General features: G+C 44.3%; 1 protein-coding gene across 1 annotated transcript; it reads right to left on the bottom strand.

Annotated features, from left to right (window-relative positions):
- Positions 1 to 609: 609 nt before the first annotated feature.
- C13H1orf53 (chromosome 13 C1orf53 homolog) lies at positions 610 to 15,976 on the bottom strand. The gene is made up of 5 exons (XM_072733743.1): positions 15,970 to 15,976; positions 12,214 to 12,315; positions 5,140 to 5,903; positions 2,071 to 2,172; positions 610 to 826 (listed from the first exon to the last, which is right to left on the bottom strand). The coding sequence occupies exons 1-5, from the start codon at positions 15,974 to 15,976 to the stop codon at positions 755 to 757; spliced, it is 1,047 nt and encodes a 348-aa protein (XP_072589844.1). The 3' UTR covers positions 610 to 754.
- Positions 15,977 to 19,655: the final 3,679 nt, after the last annotated feature.

The raw sequence follows: 19,655 nt of genomic DNA, 5'->3' as shown, positions 1-19,655 counted from the left end.
AAGAAAGTGCAGAAACAGTAGTCCCGGTGGGCTCCTAACCCAGGTTGGATACTGATGCCCAAAGGTGTCACTGCGGTGAATGGAATGGGTATAAAGATAATAAAATGTCCTAAGACAGACTTGTCTGGGAAGTGCCATAAGACATGGAGAAGGAAACTGTGGGGGAGAGAAGTGAGAATGGTCTAATCAGAGGCATCGTAAGCGGCCTGACCTCCAAGTCAGAATGATTTAGAGTTTTTATTGAGAGAACAGATGGAAGATGAGAGCATTTCTTGATGCAGAATGGCACTTCTTGGGCACTCATATGCTGCACAATATAGCATTATATCAATCTTCTTATAGCTCAAGATATAAATAAAATGAAGAATGCATTCAAACTCTTGTATTTGCCAGCAACATCCCTTGGGTTGCTAACACGGAGGAGAAAACAGTAGGCGAACGGAGGCTATAAGAAAAATCGAGAGCGACTAATGTGACCTGATTGCTTCTATTTATTTAATGGAACAGTCATTATTTTCTTTCTTCAACATATGTGTCTGATAATGAAGCAAAAAGAAAGGAAAATAACTATCAATGTGCCACTTCAGAAACACACAAACATTTGCTAGCTTTTTCATTTTATTGATGTTCTTTTAATATATGTACTTATGATTAAACTAGTGCTCAAGCACTCACAGCACAGAGCAGTTCTGGATCAGGGTGTTTGTTTTTAAATCTAGGCTCGATCAGATGGAGAACAGAGATGCAATTGTTGTCAAACATAAAAATACGAATTGAATTTCTTCCTTTTAGATGGATCTTTAACATTGACTTGACCATAGGGACACTGCGGAAGAAATAAAACAAACTATGGTTAAATTATATCACAAGCATCTTGAAAAAAGTACAACGCGTCTCATGGTGGAAAAGGAGCCTGCTAATCATGTTCTGTAGATCATTTGATCTATTGGGTCCTGCAGACTAAGAGGAGAATAATGGCAACCTCTGGCAAATGGTCCTAATTAGGGTCCAAGAATCACTTCCTAAATGCATCCTTCCAACTTTAAGAGTTCTACTGTCAAAAACTCACTCTGAGAAAATTCTCAAGTCCTCAATTTACGCAAAGCTCTTATGCATTTGATTAGAAACAGCTAAGGGCACAGGTAGGAACACACATAAAAGTGAAGGCTTAATTTTTCAATACTGGCTACAACCAACCTATGCATTTAGTGCTTAGTCCTTAATTGTCAAGTGGGTCAGTTAAAGGAAATAATGCCTTCTTGCTCCCCAACGTAGAGTCCAAGTGGTCTGTAAACAGAGGTTGTTACCAGTTTATAACCTCAACGCTGTAACAATTTACCTTACTGGTATGCCTTTAAAAAGTTATAGTGACAAACCCGATCCTATTTCTTTTCCTTGCTCAAGATAGGGAAGGATTAGTTCATCTTCATCAGTGAACACAGAGATAGATCCACTGAAATATACATTTTAGGAAATGTCCACCACTAAGTTTGGGGTAGGTTAACCATGTTTGTTTTTAAGCTAGAGTACAGAACAGCCACGGGAAGAATGAGACAGGGAGAGAGAGAGAGAGAGAGAGAGAGAGAGGGAAGGGAAGAAGAAAAGAAAGGAAGGGAGGAAAGGAGGAATCATTATCATTTAAAGGAAAACCACTTCCCTATGCTGGTCAAATTTCTATTTATTCTGCTACTAGTGAAGACAAAAACGCCTTCTGTGATCTAGTTTGTAATATTCTGGATTTCTTTTCCTGCCCGCTCTGTACTTGCCTAGTGAACGGGACTTACTTGAAACCTCGTGAAAAGTTTCCTTGTAATAAAGAACTCCCATGAATTTCAAATCACAGCATTTCAAGGAGCTGATGCTCACAGTGAAATGCTACAAAATTCCATTAACTTTAAAGGTCCTATGTTGGTCCTAAGGACTTCATTGTCCTTGGCTGAAGTAGCTTGTGAAAAGTGCACTCCAGGTCTATTTAGCTTTTTTATTTGACTTGTTTTTCAAATAATAGGTATTTACAAAGTTACAGAAGCACGGAAAACTGCTGCTGTAATGCGAGAATTTGCTACTCACGTGTCTGCAGGCAGAGCCACAGCATTCACCTCTCTCCAAGTGGGCGAGCTGCGTGAGCACAACATAGCCAGTAGCTGGATCCACATAGTTTAACTGGCCAGCCTGAAGAATAATGAAATAAAACAATTCATTAATCTCAATATTCACCATATCTCCTCACCATAATTTCTACTCATAAAACACGGCAAACATTTTCTTTAAACAATATTGAACTTCTTCCCAGCAATTTTGGTGGCACTTGCAATTAAAGGCTGAACGCATTCCAACATTATATACAATCCAACTTTATGTGACATAAGGAGAAAATATACAGTTTGAGAAAAATGAGAAGTTGATGGAAAAACAAGAACTCCTCTATACCCAATAACTACGTAGCCACTGCTCAGGTATTTTTCATTCAGTTTCTAGGTAACAAGTTTAATAACAGGTGATTTAGATGACTTTAAGAGCTTAAGAGGCTGAAAATGAACTTTCACTCAGAAGTTGCAGTTGCAATTTCAGTACTTAAAATATGTGGATAATGATTTAAACTTACAGAAAAGGTGCTAATCAAAACCAACAGTCCTTACAGAAAAGTATTACCTTGCTATTATTGAACACTTTTCTTTACCTTCATGATGTGTTACTCCATGGCACATTTTACACTATTTTCTTTTTTGGGGACGGTTGTTAGTTCTGTTTTTAAGTAAAAAAAGTATTGTTTTAACATATTAACACTCGTTGCTTTCACAAAGTTTGATCAAAAGTAACTTTTACTACTTTACCACTTCAGATGTCAAGGAAGCATACTCTACTGACATTCAAACTTTTTTTTTTTTTTTTAAGTATCCCAAGTACACTGTGTGAAGGCAAAGGAAATATTGCAGCCTATTCGATGGATTTGGGCCATGTGGGTGATATTTATCCTTGAGATTTTGTAAAGGAACTGTCTCTTGGGCTTTTTATATAACCCTTTTACCGTGAAGTAACTCCGCATCACTCTTGCATAGAAACTTTTTGTGAAAATATGCATGGCGTGTGAATGTCTTCTAACATATTTTTGTATGTGCCACAAGTTACTTCTTCAGGGTGTCTTCCTTAATGGCTAACGATTTTGATCTGCTTGAAAATTTAACCAACTGTGCTCCATGAATGAGGCAGGAAGCAAAAAGACATCTAGAGTTCAAGTCTAGGTCTTAGCCTAAGGTATTCCAGCAAAGCCAGACCCAGGCAGCAGAAATCCAGCAAGCAAATGTCAAGGTCAGTCCATAGGGCCGCTCAAATCTTTGGGGACCACAGAAGCAGATGACATGAAACCAGGGGCACTAACACTACTTGAGAATGACCAATTGTCAAGACCTTACTTCTTTGCTTGTGAAACCTGTGTTTGAAGATTTGGAAGAAAACCCAGCAAACACTGGGGGTTCTGTTAGCAGCCTTCCTTTCACTTTTCATAGTTTCTGAGAGTCTTCTGAGGGCAATTATCTAGCAACCTGGAAGCCTAACGAACAGACTGCTCCTGCATCTGTGCTGCCTCTCCTGCTCTCCGTGTTGACTGCAAAACTTTGAGCTTGTTGGCTGCCCACACAAACTTCATTTGTCCACAGGAAAGGAGCCTAAAGTAATAGTGGCAACAAAGATGTGACCAGAATGCTGACAGTGGCTGGCAAACAAGATGTTCAGTGATGCAGATCAGCACCGAGAAAGGTAAGAGACCCATCTGCCTGGAGGTGTGGGGACAGGACCCTTGGGGGGGGGGGGGGGCTCTGATTTGTTGAAAAAGCAAAACCACAGACTTGTTTTCGGATTCACTTCTGGTCCCCAGATAGCTACTTCACCTGTGATACCGACGCTGCTGAAACAAGTGTGGGTTCCTTAAGTGAGAAAAAAATCCCTCTCCTTTCCCAGGCTGACTGACCAGTCTTCACAGCTCTTTGCTCTATAAGGAGTGAAACTTTTGCATATAATCGCCTTACGTATATGGTGATGATTGGCAACAAAGTACACGTTATTTTTAACCGACTATAAACAAGATCAATCAAAAGCTGCCAGTCATTTCCTGATGAATCTTTATGCAGAGGTTTCAACGCTTCCATGAGCCAAACAGTGGATTTCCAGGGCCTACTCACTGGCAGTGGGCGGGAGAGGGGGGATTAGAATTTTAGAAAATCTCCAAAGTTTTCTTCTCTACTCCCTTGGCTCAAGCATCACCAGGTAACTGTACCTACACCAGACATCAAATACTGGTCACACACAGTGAATTAAATAGGTTACTTTTGCATCGTTTTCTACATCTTCATGCTACAAATCTTCTGCTCACTCAAGAGAATGAAAATGCTCCCTTCAAACTGATACAGTCTGAGGTGCTAGCAACTCTGGGGGGAGATGATGGTGATATCGGTACTGGTAAGTGATGGCCTGACCCTCCAAACCGAAGACAACGGAGCTCAAGATGGGTCTGGGAAGAATGCAAGTGCCTGATTAGAGTTTCCTTTACAGCTGTGCTGTTAGGGTGGAGAGAAGGGACGAAAGGATAGAAGCAAAAATTAAGTTTTTTTTTTAAAAATTTTGCATTAAAAAAAAAGAGAAAAAAATGTGCATTATTAGTATCATTGGATGGCTAAATGTTTAACCGAGAGTACAAACACACAGCCTGCTTCTCCCGTGACTTCTCAGCTCCTCTGCGTCCTCCACCAACGCCTTGGGACCCCCCCTCGCGCGCACACACGCGCGCACACGCGCACACGCCGTCCTGATGGGGCCCAAACTGGCACCGGAGTTTAGCTCGGCCGCTGATCACAAAGGACCCACATTTAATGCAGACGCGTGTTAACTCTTTGCCCATCAGAGGGAACTGAGGGTCGGAGCGGGAAGCGCGCGGGCTCGTCGGAAGCCGGAGGGAGCAGGGCGCGGGCTTGCACCGACCTCTCCTGCGGCCGGCGGCGCGCAGGCGCACGAGGCCCGGGGCGGGGCCGGAGCCGGAGCCGGGTGGGCGTGGCCAGAGCCAGGTGGGCGGGGCCGGGCGGGGCGGGCCCGAAGCCGGGTGGGCGGGGCCCGGGCCGGGTGGGCGGGGCTGGGGCGGGGCCTCACCGCGCAGGCGGCGGCGTGCAGGTCCGCGATCCGCCGCTCGGCCGCCGTTAACTCTTCGCTCGCCGGGCGCCTCTCCGCGCCGGCCGGTCCTTCCGGCGAGCGGGCCGCGGGGCCTCCGCGGTCTCCCCCGGGAGCGGAGCACAGGGCCGCGCCGCGGGCCCGCGGGCCCCGGCCTCCGCCCCCGAGCGGCGCGGGCGGCCGCCGTCCGAGGCTGGCGAGCGCGAGCGCCGGGCCCCGCCGGGCCGCCATGGCCGCGGGCGGCGGGAGAGGCCGGGGGCGCGGGGCGGGCGGAGGCGGCCCCGAAGCCGCGCGGAGGGCGGGCCTGAGGTCTCGGGGTCCCGTGGGCCTCGGCGTGCACGGAGAGTGCGGTGATGCCCGCAGAGGCCGGGGGGGCGGGAGCGCGGGGCCCGGGCGGCGGCGCAGGGCGGGCGCGGCCGGCTCGGGGCAGCGGCGTTCCGCGTGGCTCAGTATCCGCAGAATCCAGGCTGCAGTCGCGGCTCCGGTCTGCGAGGTAGACGCTGCCCCGGGCCCCCCCGCAAGACTGCACCGGGGAAGTGAGCGCAGGGCCGGGAGGCGGCGGCAGGTGTGGAGCGCAGGGACCTCCCCCCCCCCCGCGCCCGCCCCCGCCCCCGCCCCCGCCCCCGCCGCGCTCCGGGAAGGCGGTCGGAGAGCCCGAGCCCCCAAGTGCCCTTCGGGTTTGAAGACTGGAGGGCCAGGGTTGAGCCCTGTGGCCCACACATTTCCTGAGCTGCACCGAGGTTCCACTAAGCCACCGTAGGGCCATCACTTTCTCTTTTTCTTTTTTTTAAATATCCGCATGCAACCCTGCAAGTGTATTTCGAATTTTCTTGGTAGGTGGAACCAACCCTATTGGTCCGCTGTGAATCTCCCAGCAGCGAATCAGTAAATTCGTGGAGTCAGTCCTGTTTTGGAAATCTGGTTCCTTTATGTTGGAATAATAAATTAGGTATCAGGGTCTGGAGACTTGCCAGTGATGTGAGAAAAGAGCCTGAAACCAGGAAAACCAAAGAGGGGCCCTTAGCAAAAAGACAGGAAAAAGTGGACCCCAGCCTTGAGAAGGGAGTGCACCCCAGGTCAGGTGTATTTGTGTGTCTTCTGAACCGAATTCTGGAATAAGGCAAATAAGTGGAGGAGCGGGTTGATTGCATTGTCTTTGAAATTGAGGATGAGAAAAGAAAGAAAAGGAAAGAAAGAAAGAAGAAAGAAAGAAAGAAAGAAAGAAAGAAAGAAAGAAAGAAGAAAGAAAAAAAGGAAGAAGAGAAAGAAAGAAGAAAAGAAAAGAAAGAAAGAAATTGAGGATGAGGACCTATTAAGTGTGACATGAATTCACAGGATGGGAACAAAGGATGGGAACAGTGTTTTACAGAAATGAAACAGACTGGACCAGGTTCAAATAGAAAATAAATACTCCTCTTACAACGGAGTTACAAGACCTTTGTACTGAGGGATGGGGTGGGTGTGAATGTAAAGAGAAGAGCAAGGGAAATCTTTGTGTTAATAAAATAGTTCTGTAGTCCTTTTTTTTTTTTTTTAAGATTTTATTTACTTATTCATGAGACACACAGAGAGACAGGCAGAGACACAGGCAGGGAGCCCGACATGGGACTCAATCCCGGGTCTCCAGGATCACACCCCGGCCCAAGGGCAGCACTAAACCACTGAGCCCCCCAGGCTGCCTCAGTAGTTCTGTGATCTGATCATGATGGTCACACACGTCTACACATGGACTATACACCTTGTTCCCATGTCAAATTCCTGGTTTTTGTGTTGTAAGGATGTAAGATGCAACCGCTGGGGAAAACCGAGTAGAAGGAACCTCTCTATATCTTTGCAACTTTTTGTGAATCTATAATTATTTCTTTTTTTGGAAATTTTTATTTATTCATGAGAGACACACAGAGAGAGAGAGAGGCAGAGACACAGGCAGAGGGAGAAGCAGGCTCCATGCAGGGAGCCGGATGTGGGCCTCGATCCCGGGTCTCCAAGACCAGGCCCTGGGCTGAAGGAGGCGCTAAACCGCTGAGCCACCCAGGCTGCCCAAATAAGTCTTTTTTTAAAAAAAGAATCTGGGATCTCTGGGTGGCTCAGCGGTTTAGCACCTGCCTTTGGCCCAGGGCCTGATCCTGGGGTCCCGGGATCGAGTCCCTCGTCAGGCTCCCTGCATGGAGCCTGCTTCTCCCTCTGCCTGTGTCTCTGCCTCTCTCTGTGTCTCTGTCTATCATGAATAAATAAAATATATTTTAAAAAATCTTCCTTTTCAGTTAAGGCCTCTGGGCACAAAACAGCTGAGAAAGCTCTTTCATACTGTTCACGGGTTACCTGTGTGTACATCCTCGTAGACTTTATTTTTAAAATAAAATGACAGAGGTCTAAGTAAGAGTTCAGTAAAATGTATTATTACGAATAATTTCCGAACATTTAATAACTGGGTATCATTTAGACACTGAATAGATTATCTGCCTCTTTCAGTTTTCATTTGATCTTCATACTTTAGGGTCAGGGTCATTTCACATCAAGTTAAGTTTCATTCATTGGGTCTTGCTTTAAAATAGCCTCCTCAGGGCTTGGGTGTGTACATTTTCTTAGATCCTCTACGCTCACCATAGACAGAACTATATGGGAGTAGGGGTGTAACGTTCTGCCTTCGCATGGTAAAGTGAGTCCTCCCTTGAGTTGCAAGGCCTTTACATCCAGATTTGCTCTAGAAAGAGCTATTTTGTGTCATGCGTCTGCATGTAACATGAGATTGTATATATTTTATAATCCTTCCCATCCTTTGAGATGTTTATGTTGATACCGAACCTACTGGTTATTTTGGGGGGGAGGAGGAGAGGAATTCAAAGAAATGCATTCCCCCTAAGCTTCACCTATCTTAATTTTTAAATAGTTACGTTAGGCTTCTCTAGGTTGGAAGATACGGGTCTCACAACTTAATCTGGTGGCCTTAAAAGGAATTTGTTCACAAAACCAGGAAGCGTGACATGGTTCAGGGCTCACCAATATTACCAGGGCCCAGTCTCCCCATTTTCCAGCTATGCCTCTTCAGTGCTACTTCCCTTTTGAGGCAGGCTCTTTTCTCACTGGTGACAGATGGCTGCAACCAGCCCCTCGGGCTTCATCCTTTCTCACCCTTGTCCACTTAAAAAGAGAGTCTCACTATGAACACCCAAACAAGAAGACGCCTTTCTGCCCCCCAAAGCCCTAAGAGCCATCGCTTCACCCCGTGTCCTTTCCTGAGCCAGTCTTTGTGAGTACCTGTTATCCATGAGCCACCCAAGGCCTCTCCCTGGAGCTGCCGAGGGGCAACCCCCCCCAAATTCATGGCTGGGAATGGCCTGTAGTGACACTGGGGACACAATTAACAAATGTCCCCCACGGTGTGACTTGCAAAGGCGAAATAAACTCTACCAGCCTACTCAATTCTTTGACCATTTAGTATTTGTCACTTAAGACGTGTTTTCATTGTTCCTCTGGTTCCTCTCTACATATCCTTCTTTTGATATCCCATAATTATTGGCTACATTTTAGCTTTCCCTATGATTTTTTTTTTGCAGTTTTCCCAACAGTCATAAACAAGAGAGCCAATAACATGTCGTTTTCATCTTTGTACCTCCACGGCCCCTCTAACGGTACTGTGACACGTAGTGAATAAGAAACAATGAATTTTCGAATGGATAAGTGAGTCAGCGGTTCCTCATTCTCTAATACATGTTCCTAAATACCAAAGGGCACCTGGATGGCACAGTTGGTTAAGTGTCTTGACTATTGATTTCAGCACAGGTCATGATCTCAGGGTCATGAGATCAAGCCCCAGGTGGCACTTCTTGCTCAGGGTGGAGTCCGCTTGGGATTCTCTCCCTCTCCCTCTGCCCTCCCTGACCCCACCCCTGCCGGCTTGTGGGCTCTTTCTCTTTCTCTCCAATAAATGAATCTTTAAAAAAAAATCCATATACCTAACTACTAGCCAAAAATTCCATATGAAATTTTTAAATTAACATTCTATACATTTGCAGATTTGAAAATATTTATAGGATTTGTTACAGATAAATACTTAAAACAACTAGATGATAAAGACACTAACTTTGAAGTTGTATTTATTAAAGAACAAAGGGTCATTTTACTGACAAATGGGACAGATGCATACATTATCAAATTATTTGATCTAAAGCCCCTGAAATGCTGCCTCGAAATGATTTTAAGTGTTGTCTTTGAATAAATTATGAATGTATTGCCCTATTAGTGGACAAACTAGTGCTAGAGTCACAGAGCTGCCCAGAGGTTTCTTGTCCATATACTGCCGGTTTTGCACAGTTCTTTTTGGACACTGATGTATGTATTTGATGTTTTTCAAATAGCCAAATGGTGTGTTATGACATGTCCTGCTCCATGTAGAGTGCATTTTCACTATCAATTCTTATGATTGAGAGCAAATGTTACATGCCCCTAAGGTTGCCTATAGGGAATCTTTGTTTCATTTAATGGGACATCCAATAGCACACTTTGTTTCACAGAGCTGGTCTTAGAAAATTCTTTGGGGAATTATAAACATTTTTATTTGCAAGCCCAGCGAACCTCCGCTGACTTCACAATGGATGCACCTCCACCAATTGCCACGTGCCCAGAGCACTACCCCACCGGGCTCTTATGTTCCTATTTTGGTTTTGTTTTCTTGGGTGAGCTGTAGAAGGGCTACACCGTATGAAGTAACTTAGCCATTTACCTCTTCTTCCATCCTCTCTGTCCTTCTTTAATGAATAGTTGTTCTGTGTTCCACCCGGATTGCCAACTTACAGCGTCAGGGATGACTTGATGGTTAAAGCCAGTGCACTTAGACACTACTTACCTGACTAAAATTGCGTGTTGCTTTTAAAGCAGTCCATCGTCTCCCCTTCTTCCGTAGTCCTCAGCCCTTCTTCCTGTAAAATACTTCCCTGAGTATATCTATGCGTAGGTTTTAAATCTATTACATATAGGCTAATGGTCTCTGCTTCAGAGTCATTGTATATGAGAGCAACACGCCTATCTATCCATCCACCTGCTGGACATACACACTTAAAAATACCCCAAACTCCGAGCGCCTGCGTGGCTCGGTGGGTTGTCTGCCTTTGTCTCAGGTCATGATCTCGGGGTCCTGAGATCGAACCCTGCATCGGGTTCTCCGCTCAGCAGGCGAGTCTGCTTCTCCCTCTCCCTCTGGGATCTCTCTGGGTCTTGGTCTCTCTCAAATAAAGAAAATCTTAAAAAAAAAAAAAACCCCAAACTCTTCATATCCAAAATGCACTTAATCATCATCCCCTTTGAAATCATCCCTGTTTATTTTCTATTTTAAAGATACAGCCATCCAACAATTCATCTAATTCAGAGATCTTAGAGTGACTCTTAAGGCTTCCCGCATATTCCCCTGCAATCACCAAGTCCTACCAGTTTCAGTTTTGCTTATCTGTATCTAAACCGATTCTCCTTTGCCCCCATCATTGCTCTAGTTCAGTTCATTATCACTTCTTTCCCCATGACTACAACCAGGACTGAATGATTCACTGATGTAAATAATAAATAACGAGGGCTTATTCTATATTCAGGCCCCTCTGCTGAATGCCAGAGACTTCTTGTTTCATAAGTGTATGTGCTATTTATTCTGATAAAAAATACCCTTATCTTTTTAGGACTGGCGAAGTTACACCTGTCCTTAAATCTGCAGCCCTTCTGTTGCCCCCTCTGGGAAACTCTCCCTGACTGTTCTCTTTGTTTAGGGTTTCTCCGGCTCCTCTGCAGGCTGTGCTGGGCTGGGTGTACCACCTCAGTGCTCCCAGTTTATCCAAAACATGTTACACTGTACTTTCTTGTTGTATAGGTTTTTTTTTTTTTTTAAAAAAGATTTTATTTATCTATTCATGAGAGACACACAAAGGAAGAGACATAGGTAGAGGGAGAAGCGGCTGCCTGCAGGGAGCCCAATGTAGGACTCGATCCCAGGACCCCGGGATCACAACCTGAGCCAAAGGCAGACACTCGACCACCGAGCCACCCAGGTGCCCCTCTTGTTGTATAGTTTTATGTTCCTGAGGGCTTTTTTTGAATTGCCAGATTGTAAAATCTTTAAGCGTAAATACTGTCTTAATTATCTTTGTAATTGCCCAGTGGCACGAGTACTTAGGAAAGGCTGCACAAGAAATGCTTGTTGAAATGAGTGGGTGAATGAATAATGGGAACAAAACCTCACCTCTGAGTCACGTAGTAAAGAAATGATACAAATGCCTTCCCCCTTATTATTTCCTAGTTCAGAATCAGTATTGAGTTTTATCAACACATCAGTTGTTTCCAGGATATTGTTATGAGACACAATAAACTAAGATAACAAGGTAACTATGATTTTATTTGGCAATCTATTTAGTAAGTTCCCCCCAAACGGTCATTGAGTTAATGGTAAGTGCCGTGTATGGGCTGCGTTTCAAATGAAGTAAGTTTGTGTTGACAGTGAAGTAGAGCCTTGTTAACCCCGAACAATCATTCCAATTATAAAGTACATGCACACAATCACTGTCACATAAAATATCCAGACTAATTACTTCTGGCCCCTTTGTTATGCAAGTATTAGAAATGAAACCTACTCTCATGTATACTCAATATTAACAATGTAATCCGCACGCAGAAAAACATTACTTCAAAAACCCAGCAAGTATGTGATTCCATTTTTACCTTGTTACAAAAAAAAATGGGTCGGTATTGTGATTTTTTAATTTATGTATTTATTTATGTATTTATGTATGTATGTATGTATGTATTTACTTTAGTATTGTGGTTTTAAAATGATATGGGCAGCCACCGTTCTGTAGGATTTCCCACACACCAACACAGTTGTAAAGCGATCTTGGTGAAGGCCGAACGTACAACATACAAATCAGAGCGTTGTTCTCTGCGCCCCTGTTGCTGCCTGAGGGAGAAGAGCCTGCCCACTGTTCCATGACTGGAAGGAAAGGCGCACTGAGCCTCAGGTCAAATGCCCATGACATTGACGCGTCGGACCAGTCTGCCGAGTCGGATACATGTTAATACCTTCCCAGTGGTGGGCCCGGCTGATAGGCCTCAGCGATCCACACAGGCCGCACGGCCCCTTTCGGTCTTCTACAGGTGTAAGATTGATGCCTCTTTGAAATCCTGTGGAAGGTGAATCTTTCACGTGTAGTTAAGCTGTAACATCGCCATGTGAATTGTCATATTCGTATAATCTGCAAGGGTGTCATCAGCGCCAGTTGCTCTATCTGATGATATCGCCTGATGGCACGTTTCAGGTGGCGTCGCTGCGAGCTAAACCTGTTTGTACTGCATCGTAGGAGCAGTAATCACAGAAAAATCAAAATACCATGGCTGGCTGAGCACCACACGGCAACAGTGCTCTGTCCGTACTGGGATTTTTTTTGAAATCGTGGTACGTGTGGAATATAATCGAGTAATTCATCCACCAGTCTAAATCCCATTATGGTAGGAATATATATATATATATTCCGCCTGCTGTTTAATTCTGCTGTTATCAGCAGCACCTGACCCATAATAAATTTATATTTATATTTATATTTATTTATAATGAATAAATCCTTGCGTGGTAGCATGTGGAAATAGTGTTGTTCAATTCCTGGTATTGAGTCTTAATCTACTTCCTACTTCGGTGACATTGAGATTCCTTGAATTCTCCACCTTTGGGCTTCCTCCTCTGTAGAACGTGAGAATTATCTCAGAGCTGAATTGCTGTGAATGTTAAATGAGATATTGTATGCAGAACATCTGGCATGGTGCCAGGCTCACAATCTGCTGTTACCGTTGAACTAGGAAAGCGCTTTTGTGTTTTCAGTTCTCTTGTACGTTAGCTCCCAGCTGCTCAGTAGTTCCGTGGTTATCTTACTATCAGTCCTTTTTGGCATGAGGCTTAGCTTGGTTGAACAGTTATTACTTTTTTTACTAGTAAATGACAAAACCTTGTTAGCTGCGTGCATGATTAAACATTTTTCAATTAAATAAAAGAAAAATCGACATCAAGCTTAAAACCTTCTGTACAGCTAACGGAAACAATGAACAGAATGCAAAGGCAACCTGTGTGGCGGGAGAAAATATTTACAAACCAAATATCGGATAAGGTGCTCATACCCAAATTATGTAAGAAACTCCTGCAGCTCAATAGCAGAAAACCGAAAGACCCAATTAAGAAATGGCAAAGGATTAAATAGTTTTACAAAGAAGACATAAAAATGTCCAACACGCATATGAAAACGTACTTGACATCACTAATCATTATAGAAATGCAAATCAAAACCACAATAAGGTAGTACCTCACACCTTTTAGGATGAGTGTTGTCAAAAAAGACAAAAATTACAAGGGTTGGCGAAGGTGTGGGGGAGAGGGAACCCTTGTGCACTGTTAGCAGGAATATAAAATATACAGCCTTTGTAGAAAGCAGTATTGAGGTTCCTCAAGAAATTGAAAATGTACCTAGCAGTCCCACTTCTTGGTATATATCCAAAGGAAATCACTATTTTGAACATATGTCTGCACTCCAATTTTCATTGCAGCATTATTTACAAAAGCCAAAACATGGACATAACTGTTATCAGGTAGGTATGTGTTAGTCTGGTTATCTCTTTTCTAGAAAACCGCGTTATTGAGGTATAACTGGCATAGAGTAAACTGAACTTATTTAAAGGGCACAGTTTGATAAGGTATGCCCATTAAATCATCATGACAAGATAATGAACATATTCATCACCCCAAAGTTTCCTTATGCCCTTTTGTAATCCCTTCCTCCCAACCTTCCTTTGACCACACATCGGAATGGCACGTGTATTTTGCTGTTTGGTGGAATAGTCAATAAATATCAATTAGGCCGAGCTGTTTGTCAGTGAGTTCAAGTCCTCTATGTCCTTGCTAATTTTTTACTTTTTTGATCAATTGTTAAGAGTATTGAAATCTGGGCAGCCCCGTGGCTCGGTGGTTTAGTGCCGCCTTCAGCCTGGGGTGTGGTCCTGGAGACCTGGGATCGAGTCCCACGTCAGGCTCCCTGCATGGAGCCTGCTTCTCCCTCTGCCTCTCTCTCTCTCTCTCTCTCTCTCTCTCTGTGTCTCTCATAAATAAATAAATAAAATCTTTTAAAAAAAGGAGAGAGTATTGAAATCTCTGACAATTAGTTTGGATTTGCCTATTTCTACACTTGTTTCAGCTTTTGCTTTATGGGTTTTTGAAGCTCTGTTGTTAGATGCATAAACATACAGGATTGTTATGTCCTCTTAATGAATTTAGCCCATTATCATTATATAATGCCCCTTTTCATTTCTGATTTTTTTCTTTGTTCTGAAATCTGTTTTGTAAGATATTGATATAATCATTCCAGTTGTTTTTGTTTTGTTTTGGTAAGTGTTGGTATGGTGTATCTTTTCCGATCCTTTTACTTTTAACTTATTTGGGTCTTTATTGAAAACGTGTTTCTTATAGGCATCACAGACTTGGATCTTTTTTTTTAGATCTGATTTCAGTCTCTGCTTTTCATTGATATTTAGACCTGTAGTGGGTTAATGGCAGACCCCCAAAACATATGTCCATGTTTTAATCTCTGGAATCTGTAAATATCACCTTCCTGGGGGGAAGAAAAGGGTGTTTCCGATGCAATTAAGCTAAAGATTTTAAGATGAGGAGATTATCCTGGATTATCAGGGGATTGGGAGTTGAGAAGAGTCTAAATCCAATGACAAGTGTCTGTAAGAGAGGAGAAGACCACGTGGACAGGGAGTGATATAGCCGTGGAATGCCGGGACAGCCAGGAGAAGCTGGAAGAGGAAAGGAATGTATTCTCCCTTAGATCCCCCAGAGAGAGTGCAGCCATCCTGGATTTTGGACTTCTTGTCCTCTAAACTCTGAGAGAGTAAATTGTTGTTTTAAGTCTGATAAAATATTTTTCAGGCCCACCTAAAATACCATTTCTCCCTTCAAATATTCCACACATATGTAAATAATGTAATCTCCATTTTTGGGATGGCTTGTTTGTAAAACTGACCTCAATGAATCCCCCTATCCATATACTCATATTCCCTCACTTTGTGACTTTTGCATCTTCTCCCACTAAGTGATGGGGTTGAGCTTTCCCTCTTGAATTGGAACTTTTATACTACTTGCTTTTGTCCAGTGTGGCTTTAGCAAATGTGACACAAGCAGCTATTTGAATAGCATTTGTACACGGAGCTTCCCCTTTTTTACTTGGAAGCATGAGATCATGATGCATACGAGCCCGTGTTAGGATTTGGCTGAGGTCTGGAGAAGAAGAGTCGAAGCACCCTAGCTGACATCCAGCACCAACTGACAGTCATGTGAGTAAGGCCCAGCCCCAGAAAATGTGCCATATGAATACAGACTCATGAGTGACTTCTAGGGAGAAGAGAACGGCTTAACTGGGCCTGCCCAAATTGCTGCCCACAGAGTCAGGACCAACTTACGTGGTTGTTGGCTTCAGCCCACTGAATATTGAGGTAATTGGGATTACATCAATGACTGCAACACTCTCTTAAATTCCATGTTTTAGTCCAAGGAGGCTGATTGCAACCAACAACAAACAATACCAAGGTCCAAGTGAATTTACACAATCAAAGTTTGTTACTCATGTAAAATTCATTGAGGATGTGTCTGGTCAGCTCTCCTGGTCAGCCCTCCTTCAAGTAGTGATGCAGGAATTAAGTCTTCTTTCGTCATTTGGTGCACTATTTTCTAACAGATCACCTCTAAGTTCACTGAAAGGTACTTGACTGTCTCAGCCTGGAAGTGGCTTCGCTCACCGGCCATATCGCCTTACCAAGATGTAAAGTAGATAGGAAATGCGTTTAACTATATTTGCCATCTCTGACTTATCCCTCTAGCCCTTTGTTCTTCATACCTCCTCAGGACGTGAATAATTATGTGGGTCTTCTCCACACGGAGCCATAACCTTAAAGAATGGAGTCATATCTACGAGTTTCTGTTGCAGCACCCAATCTAAATGTTGTATATGGTAGAGATGCCCTAGTAGACATTTATGATCTTATATAATTTTCAGTGTACATTCAGAAACTCTATTTCATTTAATTCTCACAAAATTTTAGGGTAGTAGATATATAATTATCTTCATTTTCACAAATCGTAGAACTGATGATCAAAACTTCTGAGTAATTTGTCCCAAGTTACTACCTAGGGAGGGTATAGCCGACCTGGGACTGACACCCAATACCTAACTCTAATTCTCTATCACACTATCGGATATATTTATTTAAGTGAACTCAGTCTTTGCCTTTATCCTGTCTCCAATTCAGTCACCAAAATTCCTTTTCTCATCATGTGTTCCCCTTCCTTTAAATCCTTATTGCGGTGTTACCTGGTTTAGGTCATTGTCGCTCTATGCCTAAGTTACTGCAAAAGACTCCTGAATTATAACTCCTGCCTCTAGTCTCCTCCTTCCCTAATTACCTCTTAACACTGTTGTCAAAATAACAGTATTTACCACACCAATTTTATAGTCATTTTCTGGTTCAAAAAGCCCTAATGTCACAACTTTACATGTAGGATAAAATATGGACTCATTAGCTGGGCATTAGTGGCACTCCCATACTGTGACCCCTGAAATACCTTTCTAGTCTTAGGTCCTGTTGTTACACTCTAGGTCACTCTGTACTAGCCAGACTAATCTACTCAATCTCCCCTAAATTATCAGTAGTGTAGGCATCCTATTTTGTCTCCATAACAGTTATTCATTCCCTATTTCCCAAATTTGTTTCACTGTCCATTCCTCCCACGTGGGTCCCTGAGAAAAATTTTGACCGGTCTAAATCAATCTTGGAAAGATTGATTCTTCCTGCATTTATTGATTTATGCAAATTCCTGGCCAATGAAACATGGGGGGGGGGGCGGAATTCTGTAGGGAGGCTTCTGGGAATGGTTTTCTTATGCTTTGGTTTCCAGGCATATAGCACTGAAGATATGTTTTAAAAAAACCTTCACAAAAAAACCTAAATGGGAAAATTTTTAAAGTGTATTTTAAAAGGCATAAATCTGAAAAAGAAGAAAAAATCCAAGTAGCAAACACCCAAAACTGAGCCTGACATCAAAGTGGTAATTCATCTCTGGCACTATTGTTGCTCTGAAGAAATTTGTCAGTCTTGGTAACGATAATGCCTGAGTTTTAGTGGCTGAATGAAGTCAAGAGACTTGGCCTTGGCCTATGCCAGATAAGTGGTTTCAGCCAAGATCCTGTTATATAGTTTAGACATTCAAAAAGCTAAGCTACCCTTAGTCAGGGCCAGGCCCACCGTGAAGCCCATAAGACACTTCATTTGCCCTATTCATAGCCCTGCCCTTCGTGAATAAGTGGACTATAAAGCAAATCTGCCTACCAGTAGGGAGAGTCTCTCTGCCTGGACTTCCCTGAAAATTTATAAAGAAAGGTCTACCTACCCATGAGTTAGAGGTCAGAAGTTTCATTTCCTACTGTATGGACCTGCTAGGGCTGTGATAACAAAGTTCCCCAGATTGGGTTGCTCAACCAATAGAAATGTATTTTCTCACAGTCTGAAGGCTGGAAATTATGGACACCAGCCACATTGGATTAGGGCCTCACCATTATGACCTCACTTGAACCTAATTAAAAGGCCCTACAATGCAACCACATTGGGGGTTAGGATTCAACATACGAATTTAAGGGAAGTACACAATTCAATTCGTTAAACCTACTTAGTCCATTAAAATCCAGGCCAAGATAAGAACAAGAATTTATCCTAAGTTAGTAGAACCCCTGGTTGTCTGATAGAAGAGAAACGAGAGAAATAAATTCTTTCTAGGGAGATAAAATTTCGATCCTGGCCCCGTAAGATTTCTGTAGAAAAGATCCTGCTGATGTGATTGCACAGCACAAAATTACAAAGGACATGAGGAATCAAGGAATCCTGAGCATCAGCAGACCTAAATAACAAACACTAAAAAGACAGCGGTGAAGGTATTGATTACAGAATATAAAATAACAATCTAAAATGCTTAAATAAATAAAAATTGGCATTGAAAGCATGAGACGGACGCAACACAAAAGATTTTGAAAGCCAGGCATTGTAATGACAACTAACTGGAGATTCACAAATGAAAAACAGAATGACTCACATTAAAAACTCATTGGAGGGAGGGGCTGAGATGGTGGCGTAGGAAGGTCCCAAGCTCACCTCCCCCCAGGGACACACCAGTTCGACAGCAGCAGAGGCACCTGGCTGGCTCAGTGGGTAGAGCATGACTCATGATCTCAGGGTTATAAGTTCGAGTCCCACATTGGGTGTAGATGACTTAAAAATAAAATTAAAAAAAAAAAAAACTACAGCTACATATGCATCATATCCCTGTGAAAAAAGATCTGAAAACAGAATGAACTGTTCTTCGTAACAAAGGATAAAAGGACCCTGACATGGGTAGGAGAGGCAGAGATGTGCTCTCCCACAAAACTCCACCCCAGTTGCACTGACACCCAAGACGGAGGGATCTCCCCAGACAGGTGCTGCTCTTGGAGGAGCAGCAGGTTGGCGCCCACATCAGGCACCCTGGCCCCTGGGATCCACCCCGGAATGATGAGGCCCCGGAATGTCTGGCTTGGAAAACCCATGTGGCTGACTCCCGGGGATCCCAAGGTGCTATGGGAAACTGAGATTTCCCTCTAGAGTGGCCGTAGGATGGTCTCATCAGCCCCCAGAGCCAGAGTTAAACCCGCAGGTCTGAAATGCACTGAGGGAGATTCATATGCTGACCTCGGGGCATTGCAGGAGGAGGGGTACGGTTGCGACGCTCCCCGGGGTGCTCTCCTGTGCTCTCCCCAGGCTCTGCTGGCATGAGCAAGTTCGGGTGGAGCAGCACCCATCACCTTGCTGGGATGAGTGGGCAGGAGAGAGCCCAGGGCTCAGAGGTCCAGTGCTGCCCAGCTCCCTGGCCGGGGTGGGCAAGCAACCCTCACTTCCGAGTTGAGCTCTGTGCACGTAGGCAGCGGGGACACCCCCACCCCACTCCCACCCAGAGCCCAAAGCCGTTCCTGCCGAAGCCAGGCCCCAGCTCACTGCCGAAGCCAGCGGGCCTGCAGTCGAGCCCACAAGTGTGCCCTGCTCCTCGGCGCTCTGGCTGCCTTGCTCAAGCCAGTGGTCACGCGCAGTGCACACAGGGGTGCCCCTCGATCACTGGGCCACCAGATCCTCACAGGGGTGCCCCTTGATCACTGGGCCACCAGACCCACACAGGGGTGCCCCTCGATCACTGGGCCACCAGGCCCACACAGGGGTGCCCCTCGATCACTGGGCCACCAGGCCCACACAGGGGTGCCCTTTGATCACTGGGCCACCAGACCCTCACAGGGGTGCCCCTTGATCACTGGGCCCTGGTGACCTAGAGGGCTGGCATTCCAGAGCTCAGCAGGGCTCCCACCACCAGAAAGACAATTGTTGCAAGGCACCACTCCCAGGGCACAGCA

The sequence above is a fragment of the Vulpes vulpes genome, chromosome 13 (genome assembly GCF_048418805.1).
Source record: "Vulpes vulpes isolate BD-2025 chromosome 13, VulVul3, whole genome shotgun sequence".
In the NCBI taxonomy this organism is placed as follows: domain Eukaryota; kingdom Metazoa; phylum Chordata; class Mammalia; order Carnivora; family Canidae; genus Vulpes; species Vulpes vulpes.
This window is presented reverse-complemented; position numbering and strand designations above follow the sequence as displayed.